Genomic DNA, 18797 nt, shown 5'->3' with positions numbered 1-18797 from the left:
AAAACTAATGTAATAATGGCTCCATACATTTATGTGTAATTTCAGGAGCCTGGCAAATTGGCAGAGATCGCTGAGACACTCCAAAAAAACGTCTTTTGAAAATGATGGGGGTAGATGAGAGGAAATGGGGGTATCACTTCTGTTCGAAAAAAGCAGGGCAGTGAGAAGCTTGTGTAGGCCAACAGCTTGCAGGAAAAAAAGCGGTGGAGATGGCAGGTGGTTCCGGCTTTAATGGACTGTTTCCCTGAAAATTGTTGGCAGGGTAGGTGCTGATTCTCCCCGTGCAATTCCCTGCACTTGTGCCATTCAACTCTGTGATGGAGGGCAGCTGGCACCAAGCGACCCTCTCAGCGATGCAGATAGTAAACTGCAGTCTGTTTTTTTCCTGCTTTCTTTTTTCTTCTAAAATTGGAAGGCAGAAGAACCACGGCAGCTTTCGGCTTTTGGGTTGTGCATCTTTAAAACTATACCACGCTTTGTTGAGCACTCTTGGTCGAGGTGAAGATGTTTTTATATCAGCTGAGAGTTTCGGAGATGGTGCTGCTGCCCTAGGGCTTAAATGAGTCAGCCATTCACACATGCCATTGATTTCCAACAGGAGATAAGAGACAAAGTTGCAGTGGAGGTTAATCGTGAAATCAATTCCTTTCAGCGTATTTTGCTCACTGTGTTGTCGGAACAACTTCTGTAACCGCTGTTTTGTTTTAGCTCTACAAGTTAGTTTTGTTTACATTTATTTGTCTGGCACCACATGCAAACTGCATTAACCACATTCAACAAGATGCTTGAAATTAAATCATTTTGATCATCCCAGCTGAGTGTTAGTTGGTGCTGTCTCTTCAGTGTTGTACCCTATGATATAAATAAGAAACATTCCTATCACAGTAGTTCATTATCCATTCATTATTGGCCTCTAAGCTGCTAGTTATTCTGGATTACTTGCATGGCCTTTAAATTAAATAACTGTAAAGAACAACTACAGAAAAGTTTCTGCAGACTGTGTTTAGTGCAGGTCTCTATGGTGCCATCATTACTGTATGTACCACTTTTAGTAACATCAACAGGGCGCGTCATCACTTGTAGCAGTGCTGCCAAAATAAGCCAATTAGGGTTATTGATTTGTTGTGAGCACCTTAAACAGAGCCGGATGAGGAGGAGACCCAACTGAATGGCCATACTGTAAATAAACAGGAAGGCTGCAAGGGGCATGCTGCCAAGGTGTAAATGCAAGGTTATTATATTACACTCGGGAAAACGAATTCATAGACCATAAAAATATCTTTAGGCGATACAAAGTCTTGAATCCTCATCCCAATGAAGGCTAAAAAGACACTGTGGTTTTTGATTGTGAAAATCGATCCATGGACATCTGGAAACAAATTTAATGACGCAATAAAACTGCGTCATTGTTAACCATCATTCGGTTTATTGTTTATTAATATTTCTAATTGCTTAATAGAAAATAAGGAGCACCAAGACAAAGGTGCAGTAATGTGTGTGCCGGTGCGTAAAGTGTCGTGCACATCCCCAGTGCAGATGGAGCGGTTACAATAATTAGTGCCGCCAGGTTTCTCTGGCAACCCTGTCTCCGCTCTCTGTGACCATGGCGATGGATAGACGGTTTAGTCCGTTTGTTTTGAGGGGCAAAGGACCTGATTCTTTTATTTATTTATTTTTTCTTTTACGCCATAGATCATAAGATCAGGGTGCGGGAACGGGCTCCGCGCTTCATGGTCGTACAGATGTGATGAGAAAATCAGAATGCGGATAAGGTGCGAGAGAGAAACACAAAGGGACGTTTCAACAGGATGCCAGTGTCACAATAGAACATCACTGTCTTCATTTCAACGTTGTCATGCCTACTTTTAATGTAAATCTGATGTTTTTATCCACAATCTGTGTGTCCCCCTGACCTGCAGCGTATTGATTGTTCGCTTTTCTCCGATTGCCTCTCTGTTCTTTGGCGATCACTAAGTCAGTGCAAGTAAAGCATGTGATCTCAAAGCGACACATCGTGCAGCACATAGGCCTACAGTGGCGGTCTTACGAGCTCAGATCTCAAACAGAAACATCCACATGCACCATGCTGGGAATGGCTCGCCATCCGGTGGCTGCTATTGTCTTCAGTCTAAACCTCAAAGGGTGATTCGAGCACCATGTAGGGGATGAATGGGCGCATATGGGCGCGTTGAAAACAAACAAAAACCCTGTGATTGAGGGGTAAAGCAGTCTGTGCAAGGCAAGGCTCGCCTCTTACCCTTGGAAGCATCCTTGTCTTCTTTAGGCTTCGCCACTTTTCCGCTCATAGATCCCAGTTTGGATGTGTAATTCCCGATTTAGACAAGAATCGAAATCCTTTTAATTGCTGACTGTCCTCAATGAAATCCCGTCCAAAGGTTCCAGGTGCCGAGATAAGGGTTCTGTAGAGAGACACAGAGAGAAACACTCATCAAAACGTCCCCTTTCATAGCACAGCAGCAGCAGCGGGGCCATATGACGAGACAATGGATCGTGGGAGCTATTAGGGAAGCAAGGTGTTTATCAATTGGATATCAATGAAAACATCCATGCTCTCCAAACACGCTCGCACGCCACACGACAAAGAGCCCATATGGTTCCAGGAAACACCGAGAATCAGCCTGTGTGGCCGTCCATCTCTGCGCGCTCTCACCTACCTTATCTCCTCCACGTTTTCTGCTACATCAATGCACATTGATGAAAGGAAACGCTCCCACCATGAATCCCGTTATGTTGCATACAAAAAAAAATCACGAACTGCTCTGCTGTGACAGAAGAGAATTTAAAAAAAGCTGCGAAATGGAGAGCAAGGTTGGTTTTTTTTCCTCCCGGATTGCTTCAATGAACGTTGGAAAAGAAAAAAAATAGAGATGGAAACACTGAAGCGTCCTATGTGCACGCAAACCCCGAGAGAAATGCCATCCGGTGCGGCTGGTGCGACCAGGTTCTCTTGTCTGAGGCTCTTCCTCCTGACGAGCTCTGCTCCTCTAAACGCTCGGCGGGCAGGATCAACAGGATACACAACGCGAGAGGAGCGCTCCCCCCCGTTACAGCGCAGATTCACACCGTGCACATTTGTTCTGTTCTTTCACTTCAGTGTCGCTGGCGAGATGAAAACGAGCTCCATCCGCACACGCAGCCAGTGCGCCAGCTGTGCTGTGGACGTGGTGGAGGTTTAGAGCAGGAGCTGGAGCTGCGTGGTGCACACCATCTTGCTGTTGCTCTCATTCAGCTGCCTTTGCGGAGCTATGCGTCATCCCATTCACATACGGCTTGCGCATTTTCTGCTTATATGATCCGAGGTGTTTTCTTCAGACTTTGTAAAATGCATGAGGCGACGCTTTGCAACAGCTGCAGGACACAAGTCTAAATGTGCTGCAAATCGTAGGTCACTTGATTTTGTGGTTCATACTATAGTTATTAGATAGTTTAAACGTAAAAACTTAGGTTCTAGACTCTAAATATCCAGCCTGTAACAATCAGATGCAGCACTGCCCGTTTCTGAGGTATCTGTTGCACATAAGATAAAACTATTGTAATTCAAAACAAGATCACTTAAATCACTGCAAGAGAAAAACTCATCTTTATGAACAACAACTTGCTCAGTTGTAATGTAAATACCCAAACTTACTCAGTTATGGTATTTTCATGCATCGGGTGCAACATTTCCCCAAAGCCTCTGTTTTCTGAGCTCACAGCGCACTTAACAGTTCTTTAATGACCATGTGGGGCAGCAGATAGGGTTGAGACTGCAATACCCACCTGAACAAAAGACGTCTTGTGCAAGCAAGATGTTCTGTGAAGATTCTCCGACATCATGGTTTTCCAAGGAGGGTAGATGAAGGGCAGCCCTTTGGATGAGCGGGAAGCATTTTCAGGTTTCTACAACCAAGTCCAGTTACCCTTCATTCTAGCCTCCTTGGATAATGTTAAGCTCCTTTTCTCTAAAAATCTAAAATAAGTCGAAGTAACTATATGACAGTGCCATAAATAATTTGCTAAGCCTAATAAAACATGCAACAGTACAAACTGCAGTGAGACACGTATGTTCTCCCATTATTGTTTTCATTTTGTTTAAGAAAAAGCAGGATCTTATATTCCATAGCATTAAGAGAGATGATAGGGTCAGTGTGTAAAGGAAAGCAGCCCATCAGATCCTCCTGCAACCGTCATTAACGTTTACCCAACTTACAAAAACAACCTTTTCTTACCCACTTACTTGTGGTGTCTATCCATACAAAAAGGTTTTGTTTTATTTGCTTAGTTTTGTGATATCCGCCCCCAAGATCAGTGTCATCACCCCAGCACAATGGAGGTGAATCAATGGGCTTTGAAAGACGGTAGAAATGTGTTTTTCACAAGCAATGTGCTGTTTTGCTGTGGCTTATCCAGACTTAACCATGAACGCTTCCCAGCAGCAGAAATAGTCTCTTCTTTTGAAATCTTTTGACAGCTTTTTCTACAAACTTTGCTGTAAAGCAGGGCCGCCCAATGTGGGGCCCTTGGGCCGAACTTCGATTATGTCCAGTTTGGCTTGTCAGATGTTTCTATCGAGGTAAAAAGTCTCTTTTATTATGTAAGACCCCTAATAATTATTTTAAGCTATCTGAGCACAGCGGGCAGAGTGACTCTATGCACAGGAAGCCAGTGAGTTAAGGAAATTTGGGATTGTAGTATTGTAATAACAGAATGAACAGGATCTGCCTCTTTATGAGGCTTCGCTGTGGGGAAACGCCATCCATCATTGTTTCCCCGTGTTGCAACTGACACTGACATCTCTGTTGACTGATAAAAGAAGTTATTCCGTGCAGCATGTTAGTGTTCAGAGGTGCATTTTAAAGCTTAAAGTGTGTGGGGTCCTTACCTTTTAAAAGCTGTAAAGATGAAGCCTATGAAAGCTACACCTCATCCTTCACTTGGACTCACACTTAATCTTCCAGTTCTAAAATGTTGAGTGAGCGACACTTTCAGCTAGAAATCCAAATAGTTTTCAGGCCTCTTAATCCACCTAAGAGATTGCTATAATAATTATAATTCTGAGTATTGATTTTAACAGCCGTCATTCAGAAGTCCCGTCCAGTCCCCGTCCGTTTTTTGCCGGCTTTATGTCACATCTCTCAGCCCTGCGGGTCTGTTAGCACTCAGTGGCAGCAGAGGAAAAAGACCTGCGGGTTGAGGGTTACAAGATCTATATAGTTGCTATTTTTAGAAGAAACAGGACTCCTTTCAAACTTTCTTCACATGCTCAAATCTTCCTGAGACGTCTAAGGCACACTCTGGGCTGCCTCAATGAGGTTTCAAAAAACAAGCTCTACTCTGCCCAGTTAGATTATCTCTTAAACATTAAGACCAACTGAACCCAAATTCAGATAATTGTGAAAAAAAGTGTCTATCATATTATCCGGAGGAGGAGAGCTAAAACAAGTTGAAATGCAGTTGTGATCTACAGTATTTTACGTACTTTTCATACTTCCATATTTTAAGCTGAACAAACTTCAAGCAGATCCAGACTGGATTAATAGCCTTTAGCCATTTCAGTCAGTTTACTAATTCCACTTATGTGCCTCTGAAAATCAGTGTAATCTGTGGGGTTTTATGTGAAACTGACCTACAACAGCGTCACGACCAATAAATAAGACAGTCGAAATCTGTATTTCCTTATACAGTGTAAACAGGTGACTCAATGAGTAGATCACCTGCCCTTTGTGTTTTTATCTATAGACCTTGACTGTAGTCGTTTAGAACTATTCCTCTATATTTTTATGATTTTGTGATTTTATTATGATTATTAAATCATAACTTCCCATCCATTACTTTCAGTCCCCTCTGTTTACAATGCTTGGCTTTTTCTTTTCTTTTTTTTTTCTTTTTACAGCAAATGTGTTGATTTATTCTTTTTTTCTTAAATCATGAGATCTGACTGCTCATTAGCAGTCACTGGCAGCGAGAGGGTGGACAGTTATCATTTCATGATAGTGGCTGTTTTGGCAGCAGAGCACAATGGAGAAGACTGCAAATCGATAGGAGCTGACCGCTCAACCAAGGGGTCACGGAGGTTACACCTGGGGGAGGGGGAGGAGGACAACGACTGGATGTCTCCATCACTTACCAAAAGAGGCGAGGACAACACACATGCAAATCACAAACACACTACATGCATTAAATGAGCGAGGAGCCTCATCTCAATTTACATGATTAAATTAGGGTTACATATTAGTGACATTATTGACGTCTCTTCATCATTATATGTATGAAAATTTCCAAATAGATAAACCACTTAAACCCCCAAAACTGACCCAAAACTAAACACAGAGACAGCTGTTCCACCGTGTGTTGTGTTGTGTCAGCTAGAAATTTATGGTATAGTTAAACCTTTCATTAGATACAATGCATAAATGGGATTTTCTTGCAGGATACATACCTTATTAGGAGTCATGAAAAAGCTCATGAAGAAGCAGTAATGGTTCTTTGGTGTGGTCTGGATATTTTTGAATAAATGTTTAAGCATCATTTTAAGTGTCTTTAGTTGACGGAGATGTTTGGGGAGTAGCATCATCATCAGACCCCAAAAACGTGCCGGTGGCTTTATCGATAGTCAGCAGGACATATGCATGCATGTTGGGAATGAGGTATAAAGAGTGAGAGTTCGAGAGAGTGTAAATGTCAGTGGGTTGTGTTCCCACTGTGTCCATGGCCTGGGGCCCCCTTTGACCTTTCCAGCAGGGCATCGCAGTACAGTGCTACATTCACCCCCAGCCTGTTTAAAGCAAAGCCCTGCAGCCCGGTTGGTACAGCACAAACAAACCCCTGACTCACACTCTGTCACCTCTGATGTCACATCACAGGCCATGTCCACCGATGCCACAGAATAACCCTGAATCACTTCTCTTTGTATGCTGATTGCAGGATTTCGGCTAGAAAATGCACCGTCGCCTTAAGCTCACACTGCACCACACACATGCACGCACGCACACTCAGCAAACTCATCCCTTTAGATTCTTACAAATTTCCTCTCAGTTCAGTGACGGTGTTTTGAAAATCCCTCAAATCACTCAGGGCAGCGTGATGGCATTTGGTGAAGAGATTGGCTGTTCTGTCTTTGCATGGGTTCAATCCAGCCGCAGTGGTTTCTTCCAGTATTTGTAAAGCATGTGATTCAAACTGATTTGAGGCTTTTAACTGCTCAGATACATATGAAAAAACATTGCTCATTTTATGTTATATATTCAACGAACCCTTACTTGTCTATTACAGTATCGTGGGCAAAGGGAATGAATGGAATAATGGTAGAGTGAAAGGTTGAATGACTGAACGAACAAATGAATTGTCTTAGAAATGAATCGACATCTCTCTGATCCCTGCGCAAACAATAGCATTTTAAGGTTTTCTCTTTTAAATTACATCAGATTTTACAGACGTTCATGTTATTTTGTCCGCTCCTGATCACACTGTACTATGTGGGCTTTCATTTCAATATTTTTAATAAGGTTTTTGGGAGCTTCTCCAATTATTTTGCTTAAAATGTGTATTCATCATGGCAGTCGGTTCAAAATCAATGCCCAGTCACATGGATAACTGCCACACACCCCATCTACACAATGAGCTGACTTATAAATCAGTTGCATGGGATGACAGACTAACCCTGGACCATTTGCGGAGGAGCTGCTCGATTTGTAACTCGGCTGGGCTGGAATTCACCCACCGTGATATTTGTGGAGGAGCCGGTTTAGGTGCTAGAAGGGATCAGTCCTAAAAATCATTCTGTGGGACGGCCAGTGATGTGTTGGAGGGTGATTAATGCTCCATTATTGTGCCGCAGGTTTGGTTGTCCGCCCCTGATTGTAGGTGTTAACCTGATTCGAGCTCTGAGTTTGGCAGATAAGGTAATCAGACTGGTTCTGTTACAGGGGTGCTGATGACAGCCGATAAAAGTTGGAGGTCGAGGAGTGTTTGCAGAATCTCTGTGTGTGTGCTTTGTGCAATATGGGTGGGAATTATCACAAACAATCTTCTGTCTCGCACTCAAAATGTGCCAAAAGTTACATGAATCAAAGCCTCTTGTGACATTCAATCTTATCAGAGGACTGCAGCTTTACTAATTGTCGATTAACTGAGTAAACTGTGGATTTGCTCAGTTAATATACAACATGGAAACCATAAAAAAGATGTACTTGTTCATAACTTCGGAAGCTTTTTGTAGGGAGTAGATTATGAGCATAATGCAGGAGAGGTCAGTGTCATATGTGTTAGACATCAAGCAAAGCAAATAAGATATTCACATGTTGTCACCATAAATGAATGAATGAGTAATGAATACTAGCAGATAAGCAAATGCAGGATGCTAAAAGCCGAGGACTGAACATGGCAATAAAGGCCATGCAAGTATTTGTGAATTTGTGTCTGCATATTTATGTGTTTGCACAGGCTCGCACATAAAAATGATGGATTTCATCACACATTACTTGCAGGACTGTTGCACCTGCTCATTTATCTCTGAGCCTCGCAGAGATCAGGCGCACTGACCTCAGTTTCAAAGGTCAGAATGGGGCCGGCAAGTTATTTCAAAACTAAAGAGGTCGAGGTTGAAAGGTGTGACACGATGTCGTATTTCTGTCACGTCTCCCTATAACACACCACATAATTGGCTTGGCCTCTCCCCAGATTGCATTTTTATATCTCTCATGTCACAGAGTCAGGGTATATTTCAGCTGTGGGACAGATGATCTACATGTATTTGGTGCGGCTGACACTTTGCCTTTTACCTCTGGTGATGAAGTCTCCATCAGTCTCCTGGCAGGTGAGTTATTAGCACCTGAAGCATGTCTTATATGTAAAGAGTGCAAATTTGGAATGGATTTATTATCATGACACATTCATTTCACCCATTTCCACCTCATTGGCTCCGTCCAGTGTCGCTTTTTGCAAACTCATTTTTGACATTCAGCAGGAAAACAGTGAGCTTCGCAGGCACTTTCTGACCAGGAGGGATGAGAGCTCCACATTTCATTAATGGTGGCTGAACATCCGCGAGCCGGCAGCGTCTGTCAGCTCGGCTGCATCACGGCTCACAGAACTAGGAGTGCATTTGAGCTCTCATTTCCTAGGAATTCACAATAGTGCTGCGTTTCTGGGTCACTATTGGCAAGAGTAAGCATGGATAAGTACATATATTCATGCAAACCTAGACACTGGATTATTGCGTCCAGTGGATTTAGTTACTCTAAAGAAAACAGTTTCCGGCAAATAAACATAAATGACACATTTACAAATTTAGCGAAACCTCTGAATTAATTAGATCAAGCATTACTGGGTCACTGACCCACTTAATCTTACCTGGTTTAATAAGCCTAATACCGATCCATAGCTGTGTCAATATAACAGTATTAGATCATTTGAGTGCTTGATTTTGATTGAAATTGGAGTTACTTGAAATTAATCAATGAAGTTGTTTCTCCTTGTACTCAAGTAAACCATTTCCTCAAGTCTTCCACCTCAAACAGGAGGGGATTATAATTAAGTCATTGATTATGGTAAATCAAGAAAATCTGAAATTTTAAATGCCATGCTATGTTTACGTCCACAGCTATTTCCAGTACAACTACGACTGCATCAGAGGTTTAAACACCCTTTTTTATGTTTTGCTGGCCAGATTTCACCTGAAAACCCTTCAACACTATAAGAGTATTGGACTGTGACTGGTGTTGTGAGCCTGTAAATCCAAACGCTACCTCTATGTCTTCAGCTAAATATCAAGCCAGTTGTTAAAATGTCAGCATCAGTGTGTTTGGCTTGGTGGGGATGCATGTGGGCAAGCAGGGGAACGGGTGTGAAACATCAGGCTTTCAAATTACAGCTATGACTGTGCTAATTAATGGAGCGAAACTCTCTCAAATACCACATTAATGTCAATGACTTTATTACGAGGAGGGGTGATGGAAGGGGGTAGTGCTTTGAGGCCCGCCGTGCAGCATAGGAGCGCCCTGTGGATATCACTGTACAAGAAACGCCCACTGACAGAAGAGCATCAAACAGGTATCACGCTTTATTTACAAGGAGAGTTTAGCTCCCTGCCCAAAGTTTATACAACTGAAGTAGATGAAGTAGAAGTCAGGCACAGTTTCAGATATTGAAATCACCAAGATGTTCAAAGGCTGTAATACGAACTATTTTCAAACAGATGAATCACTTCTGCTTCCTGAGACCCGAGAAACTGAAAAATCCAAAATCTCAGAATCACTTTAAGGGAATAGTTCAACATTTTGAGAAATACACTTTTTTTTTTTTACTTTCAAGCCAAAATTGGAACAGATGATTGATACTACTCCTACTGTGTGTCTGTCTGTTAGATATAAAGCCACAGCTAGGTTAGCGTAGCACAAATGCTAGAAATAGGGGGAAGAAGCTACCCTAGCAAGTCTTGTCATTGCCCACATAAAACCCTCAGTAAAACCATAAATTCTCTTTTTTTTCACTTCTGCTTTTGTACAGACTTAAAAAAACAAAATATGTGTTAAATTGTGTGTGTGATTTTTTTTTTTTTTTAACCAATGGAGAGAGACAGGCTAGCTTCTTCCTCAGATTTCAGTCTTTATGTTAAGCTCAGTTCCTCCGGCTGTAGTTTAATGCATTACAGACATGAGAGTCGTGTCAGTTTTGTGTATACAGCCCAATAACACAAATTCCCTTTAAGGGACTTTACAATCTGTACAGCATATGAGACCCTCTATCCTAAGATCCTCGATTCAGGTATGACAGAAAAACTCAGGAAGAGGAACAGAACAGGGTCAGACGTGGCTGGACAGACTTGCAATAGATGTCGTACGTACAAAACAACGTAGTAAAATCACAGTATGAACAATCAGGATGACAAATTGTAGTCAGATTGTAAACATATATGAAAAACATGGATCCAGGAAGAGACCTGAGCCTCACCGCCTCCTTTCCTCCACAGAGACCTGGACAGAGAACAGACCGGAAGAACACACAAGAGGCACAGCTCAAGCACACTGTTCACACAGCGGGAGAGAGAGCGAAGAGGAGAGGCTGAGAGATCCAGATCCAAACATCTGGAGTGAGGCACCAACAGCCAAGGGAGCGAGAGAGGTCCCGGGATGGCCGATGGACAGAGGAGCCTGAGTGAAAAGAGGAGATGAGGAGGAGAAACCAGGGAGGAGAGAGAGACATCGGATATGAAGCTGTCTCTCATCTAAGAAAGCAAACAAGCGAACTAGTCCTTTAAACGTCCTTTCTTCTGTGTGAGCTTCTGTTTTACGTTTCTTTATTTCATACAGAGTGAATATAATTACACCATCTCCCTATAATCTCTGATGCGCTCCAGTGGGTGACATTGCAGAGTTCCTCCCTGCGTCTCATGAGGATTTCACATAAAACAAACATTTCATTCGCCTGCACCTGACGATACGCTGCACTCAACTCCAGAAGCGCACACAATCTGCTATGGATCCAAAGTCTGCTCGCTCAGCCTTCCTCAGACTGCCGGTGGGCTGATTATCCAAAACTGGCTCAGAGGGGGAAAAAAAGGTGATTGTCTTAAACTAACCTAGATAGATCGCTTGCATGTCACAAAGCATGCATGCAGATATCTTATCTGTCTTCTCTTGGCTTGCATTCGTGTATAAATAAACCCACACATGAGAAGATTAGCATCTACACGTGAAGGTCGGAAGAAGCTTGTGTCATCCCATCATAAAACCTGGAGATAACACATAATGTTTCACACACTATAGTGTATTAAAACATACAATCCAGTCAGGGATTATTCAGACCACAGACAACTTTTTTTATTTCTGTGATTAGAATAAAACCACAAAGTGTCTGTTGTTGTGCCTGAGAGCTGCTGCCAGAACACATATAGAGCATTGTCAGTAATGTGTATCGATGCAAGGTCACCCTGAAAGGACGAGTTCCTGCCAAAGTTAGAAATAAATCCAGACACAATAAGCCCCGATCATCACAATCAACAGCATGACAGAAAAGTCTTCCTTTGTTTGAGTTTTCCCTCCAATCATAATTCAAAATACAGGCCCAAGTGATGTAACAAACCTTTGAAAAACATCAAGGATCTTTTTAGGTTTTTGATGTAGTTTTTGTTATATTAAAAGTCCTGTTCATCAACATGAAAGTGTTCTAAGTTAGGTTTTGTATTTTTGGTCATAATTCTATTGCTGATACTCAGATCATTGATTGTGCCTTTGAATATCACAAGCTTGACTAGACAGAATTCAATTATTGCTCTATATTTGCCATGGCACAGATTTCCCTGAATCATGCTGCTCTTGTTTGAGCTCTACAAACACTCTGATTCACAACTACAGAAGAAGGTTTTACTCCAGCAGAAAGCCCTCTGCAAATGACACCATGTCCCTGGTGAAAGACTGAGGTCTGGGCTGCCTGCAGCCCAGGAGATACTGCACAGTAACAATCAATAGCACTGAGCAAGCATCAGACTTTTTATTATCTGCGAGGCCCTGACTTGATCCCCCGCTGTAGTGACTAATCTAATTGGAGCCGACACAGACTCCCCAGCTGTGTTGTGCTGCCAAAGAAAGAGCGAAGACAGAGAAGACGGGGAGATCTTCGTGAATCAATAGTCGAGTCACAGACAATTTTACTCCCTCCCATCCATCTATGCATCCATTCTGTCCCTCTAACACGGTCTTGTTAGTGTGCTCAACTCACTAGTCGTCACCTCAGTGCTGACAGCTAAAACCATTGTTGCTATATTCTCCTGCACATCCTATAGTAGAGGCCTGTCAGAGCTCTGTATTCACTCTGCTATTAAACCAGGCTGAGACACTATGAGGACAGTATATCAGTGGGGTCATCAAGCCCACAGTCTCTCCACAAAGCTCAGCAACAGACTTACATTTAGAAATATGACTTAACAGGAGCAGTGCGGAGTCATGTTTTGGACTATAGTTGGAATACCTGTGAAAACGTTTACCCCAGGAAACTGCTCCAGGCATCGAATAACCAAAACTACTTTACTGTGATATGCAACCTGGCTGCAAGTGATTGAGAAGCTCTTGTTTTGAGCAGACAGTGTTAATTACTGAAGAATGAATTATTCAGCCTCTGAACGATTCAATGAAATATAAATGCCTCCGGTCAATAGTTGCCAACACTGGAGAGGACTCTGGACTCCCTGTGGGGGGGATTTCAGAGCCGGTGATGGGTTGCATCTTAAAACGCCAGACCACAAAATGACACCGGAGTTGAATCCCCAGCTGGCACGCCGAATTAGCACCAGTGTCATATCACCATATCACGTATCAGCATAGTCTCAGGTATTGATTGACCATTGATTAAAAAACAAATTTGAGATGTAAACATGTAAAAGTATCCATAAATCTTTTTTTATTTTTTATTTACGCTACCTAAATTAGTTATTGTCTTATCAATCACACCAGCTTTGAGGTTGTTTGTGCTCTACCCAGTTTAATAAGGGCCAAATGTAAAATATAGACAACTAGTCAAGAATGAACTAAATCTCACCTTGCACAACGTTTACTGTACGAATAATCTGTGGCTGTGAAGTCACTTTTCAGATAAGGCTGTTCTTTAAGTATAAATCTGGATTAATTTCTTCCTCAGCGCTGTTGGTAATGTATTCTAACTCTGACTAAGAGCTGTCACTGAGCTGCGATGATGAATAATGTGGGACATGGTCACATCTCCAACCTCTGTCCCGTTGTGCTCTGTTGAATGACTGAGGTGTACGTGCGCCATCTTGTGGTGAAAAGCCCAAAGTCCAGCTTATCAACCCGTATTCCTTTTCTGGGCCGGGGCACAGAAGATGATAAGAAAAGCTGGATTTATCATGAAAAGCATGACTTCAATTAGCTTCAGAAGTTAATTTAGGTTTATGCCATTCCACAAATATTACCAGGCTAATTCAAGCCCAGTTCAAACGATCGAGATAGCCGCACAGATCACAGTAATTCACAGTGAAGAAGATTTAAAGAGACAGCCGTAATGTCCACAGAGAATATTCTGCCACAGAATGAAGAATAAATTAGTATAAATTAAAAAGTAGCTCTATATATACATAAGCAATCCTGTATGTTTGCTTTAAAGCGATAAGACTAGACAAATGATTTAGTCTTTTCAGATGATGGTAGCCTTGGTAACCTTAGCTGATCGTCCACAACCTCGGGCCTCGGACCAGAGGTGAAAATCACGGCCTCAGCTGTCACAATAACAGACTTTTGTCTGTTTGATTATGAGTAAACCTGTTCTGTGAGCCCTGTTATTGTAAAAGAAAGTCCAGGATTTCACTAGTGCTCTTTCTTAACTTCCAAACAGCGAGCATTGATGTTGACACACAAGCTTTTATCAGACTGAGTCGAGATGTTTTTCTTTGAACAAACATGCAGCTAATTGTGAGTGTACATGTGCAAACAGAGGTCTGTACTTTGGAGTGATGGCCCAGCGTGTGTGTGTCGGGATATCAGAGCTGTTTGGAATGGCACTATTTTCTTTGTCTATCTCATGTTTGCTGCTTTTGGACTTCCAGCTGGGCTATGGAGGTATTATAATGTCATTCTTTATGCTGCTTATAATTCATTTCTCTCTGACTCAAAGTTTATTTTAGTTGTGCGGTCTCAGTTTTAGTGTGTTGTCAGTTCATGTGACAGGTGGAGGATCATCCCTTTTATTTACTTTATTTGTACAGAAAGAACACCTCTAGAACTTATATATTTGTTGTTGTGACATGAAAAAAAAACTGTTTGTGTGATTATGTTTTCCTTTTGCTCGCTCCAGTCCCGGCTCCAGCCTCAGACCCAGTCCCAGCTCCAGTCCCGGCTCCAGCCTCAGACCCAGTCCCGGCTCCAGCCTCAGACCCAATCCCGGCTCCAGTCCCAGCTCTAGCCTCAGATCCAGTGTTCCTGTCTGGCGAGGCAGCAGACGGCATTCTGAGGAGACACAAACGCTATAACAACGGTGTGTTTGAGGAGCTGCTGGAAGGCAACTTGGAGAGAGAGTGTATGGAGGAAGTATGTGACCTGGAAGAGGCCAGGGAGGTCTTTGAGGATGACGAAAAGACGGTCTGTGTTTATTTATTTTGATTTATTTTATACGTATTCTTTATCTTTCCTGCCTGGACTCATCAGGGTCTTCACTCTGTATTCTAGATGGCGTTCTGGGTGGGATATGTAGGTAAGAACACAAACAGAAAGATGTTGCAGTGGTGGCTCTTTCTTTGTTTGCTGTGATTGTTTTCTCTCTGGCTTCTCGAACCTATGAATCTTTCTTGTTACATTCCCTGTCGGGGGAATCCTAGTCATTGCTAAAGTTATTCTCTAGACATGCTTTTACATAAAGATGTTCCTCTTTTTTCCCTGAGTAAACATGGTTTTATAAATGGACTAAAATAAGGTGACTTTATGTTGAGGTGCTGTGTTTTTATGTCTTCAGATGGTAATCAGTGTAAATCAGGCCCATGTCTGAACCAGGGCTCATGCAACGACCACCTTGGCTACTACACATGCTCATGTCCGTCAGGCTTCACTGGCAGAAACTGTGAGATTAGTAAGTGAAAGTTCTGTTGCTCGATTTAAAAATGTGATCAAAGGAAATTAGATTTGTGTGCTACATGATCTAAATTGTCTCAGAATATGAGATCTGATCTGATCTCAGTCTCAAAAGATAAACAGCCAGATGCCTTTTATTCCCCCATCTTCTTTCTAAATTAAATCAGTCGCTCACATCCACAGGCCGTCTGGTTTTAGGTCCCAAAATTAGATTGTTTGTCTTTTTGATTATTCTAAAAACAGCAGCCAGAGTGCTTTTACCTGAATCACATATTTATATGACAGTGAAGGAGGTGCCCTTAAAGGATAGGGTCACATTTGTTAGAGTCTGTTTTAAAACAATAGTTTTAGGCTATATGAACACAGAAATAGGTTTTGCTCGTTGTAATCATTCCTGCTGTTCTTATTGGCCATGGAACACAAAGAGGAGGCTGGGCTGAAGCCTCATTTTAGCTTTACATAAAGTTTTGAATACAGACCGCAGACTTTGTCCTCCATCACATCCAGACTAGTAACTTATCAAACCTATATCCTAAAACCATTCAGAACACGTCACACAATACATGTTTGACAAATGAAAAACAAAACATGCAGGAGCTTATGCTATATGGTAACAACATGACACTGCCTGTGTGTAATAAGAGGATGGTCTTGAATTAATATCTCCTCAGTTGTCGCAAAACGGTGCGATGTGAACAACGGAGAGTGTATGCACTTCTGTGAATCAATGGGAACCTTTGGGGCAAAATGCTCGTGTGCGACAGGATACAGGCTGACAGAGGATGGGCTTAACTGTGAGCCAGAAGGTACTGACGTCCTTCTTAATGAATTATCTGCTAAATATTGTGACGATGACTCCTAATTCCACGATGTGACTCCTGTTTCCTCGCATCACCAGCTGAATTTCCATGCGGCAGAACCGCCCTGACAGCGGTGGGTTCGGTATCCACAAGGTCTCTGCACGGCCGTGAGAACGCCACCTCACTCACCGGCAACACCACTACTACATCCCCTCCCTCGACTCCAGCCGGCACCACGGCGTCTCCTCCAGCCACATATGACCCTGCACGAAACCAATCCCGAAAGAAGCTGCCCCGGTGGATGAACAGTGACGCTGAGGACCCCACTGAGGGGCCGCCCAGGGGTCACAAACGCATTGTTGGTGGCGAGGTGGTAATTCCAGGAGAGATCCCATGGCAGGTACTGCATGGAAGTAAGAGTGTTACAAATGAAGCATGTAAGACTTTGTTACAGGAAATGCATGAGGGAAACAGCGTGTGCGGTATGCTCAACTTCTTGTATCTACTCACAGCTCTGTCTTTCATTCAGGTGGCCTTGATAGCACATCCCAGCGGTCAGTTGTTCTGTGGGGGCTCCATCCTCAGCGAACGCTGGGTTATCACTGCTGCTCACTGCCTGGTGGAGGCACAGGGCTCCTTCTTCATCAGAGTGGGTAAGATTCACTGTCTCTGCTAAGGCATGACGGAGGAGCTCTGTGTAAGCTTAAACCATTAGTCGATTAATAGATTTTTCGAATCATTTGTTGACTATTTTGATAATTGATTAATTTGGTTGTAGCTTCTCAGTTGTGAGGTTTTAGTGATGTCTAAATATCTTTGAGTTTTGCACAGTTGGTCAGTGAAAACAGGCACTTTGAAAGGTCATCTTTTTGTATTTGGCCATTTTCTAGTCCTTTATAGATTAAATGATCCATTGATTAGCCTGCAAATTAATCAGTAGAATAAAGAAATGTAGCCATTTCAACCATTGTGTAACACTGTGTGTGTCATGGTCCTTGAAATAATTTCCTGATGTACTTTATTAAGCTATTGAGGAAAAATTCTTTTGCCATGTTTATTGTAGAGTAAATCTGTTCAGGGAATCAGTGATATCTGAATCTAATATCTCTACCTGCAGGGGAGCATAACATCTACATCCACGAGGACACAGAGCAGGATTATGATGTCTTGGAGCAGCACATACACCCACGCTACAACGCCAGTGTAAGCTTGTATAACCATGACATTGCCCTGATTTACCTCAAGAGCCCTATCACCTTCTCCACAACTGTGCGACCCGTCTGCATCGGGCCCAAGGCTTTCACTGAGACCCTGGTGAAGGAGTACTCCCCTGCAATGGTCAGCGGCTGGGGGCGGACGCGCTTCCTTGGATTAACGGCTGACAGTTTGCAGAAGGTGGAGGTTCCCTACACAGATCGGATGGAGTGTAAGCGCAGCAGCAGCTCCAGGATCACTCCCTTTATGTTCTGTGCAGGATACTATGATGCAGCCAAAGACGCCTGTCAGGGCGACAGTGGAGGTCCTCACACAAACAGCATTCATGACACGTGGTTCCTGACAGGCGTTGTGAGCTGGGGGGAAGAATGTGCAAAGGAAGGGAAATATGGCGTGTACACCCGCGTGGCCCTTTATTACGGCTGGATAAAACATGTTATGGGATTAACTAAACACAGGCTGGCACTGGATGTGGACGACCCTGACCCTTAGATTGAAGGATTATACATTTAAAACATATAATGGTGTGAAATGAAATTCATTTCTCTGCTTGATGCTCTTCAACCTCACAGGATATTTTAGAAATCGTGAATTTGGCATGCAATCAATGAGTCAGATGTGAAACACAACACAAACTGGTAGGTCTAAAGTTTAAACTCTGCAGCAGCCCATACCTGTCAGTGACCCATAAAAGACTCTGTGAGCTGTGAGTGTCTGAGCAGCGCAGCTTCCCGATGCCGTACCAAAAGTGTGTGTGTGGTGAAGAAAGCACTTGAAAAAAAATGTGTAATTTACATTGACTGAATGAATAAATTCCAGTATAACTCCATAAGCAGTCTACATTATAAAGAATGCACAGTTTAAAAAAAAACATTCATGCCATACCTACGATACACTAACTGTGTACAGTTACATCAAAGCACATCACTCCCATCTGCTGGTAAATAAATGAATTACAAGTGATGGTACTCAGTAGCAGAGACATGCAAACAAACAGTCTTTGCAACTTCAGGCTTCAGCAGACCCTTTACTTCAGTTAAAGTACTAATATAACACTGTAAAAATACTCTGTCCTGCATTGAAAGTCTTAAGTAAAAGTATGTGAGCATAATCAGAAAAATGTACTTAAAGTATAAAAAGTGAAAGTACTCAGTGCTGAAAAATGTCTGTTGTGAGTGCTACTACATATGATATCATTAGATTATTACTG

General features: G+C 42.5%; 2 protein-coding genes across 2 annotated transcripts in view; one reads left to right on the top strand and one right to left on the bottom strand.

Moving 5' to 3' along the window:
• Positions 1 to 2794, bottom strand: part of fgf13a (fibroblast growth factor 13a) — a 95119-nt gene extending 92325 nt beyond the window's left edge. The window contains exons 1-2 of the mRNA XM_041943707.1: positions 2676 to 2794; positions 2258 to 2420 (exon numbers count right to left, since the gene is read on the bottom strand). Of these exons, the coding sequence (XP_041799641.1) occupies positions 2258 to 2306 (49 nt within the window). The 5' untranslated portion in view covers positions 2307 to 2420; positions 2676 to 2794. The remainder of the gene's footprint in view (positions 1 to 2257; positions 2421 to 2675) is intronic.
• Positions 2795 to 14503: 11709 nt separating this feature from the next.
• On the top strand, positions 14504 to 18079 carry f9a (coagulation factor IXa). The gene is made up of 8 exons (XM_041943613.1): positions 14504 to 14567; positions 14899 to 15086; positions 15174 to 15198; positions 15457 to 15570; positions 16244 to 16378; positions 16471 to 16772; positions 16902 to 17025; positions 17490 to 18079. The coding sequence occupies exons 1-8, from the start codon at positions 14504 to 14506 to the stop codon at positions 18077 to 18079; spliced, it is 1542 nt and encodes a 513-aa protein (XP_041799547.1).
• The last annotated feature ends 718 nt before the right edge of the window (positions 18080 to 18797 follow it).

The sequence above is a fragment of the Chelmon rostratus genome, chromosome 9 (genome assembly GCF_017976325.1).
Source record: "Chelmon rostratus isolate fCheRos1 chromosome 9, fCheRos1.pri, whole genome shotgun sequence".
Classification (NCBI taxonomy): Eukaryota; Metazoa; Chordata; class Actinopteri; order Chaetodontiformes; family Chaetodontidae; genus Chelmon; species Chelmon rostratus.
The sequence above is the reverse complement of the archived record's forward strand: the minus strand, read 5'-3'. Positions and strand labels throughout refer to the sequence as shown.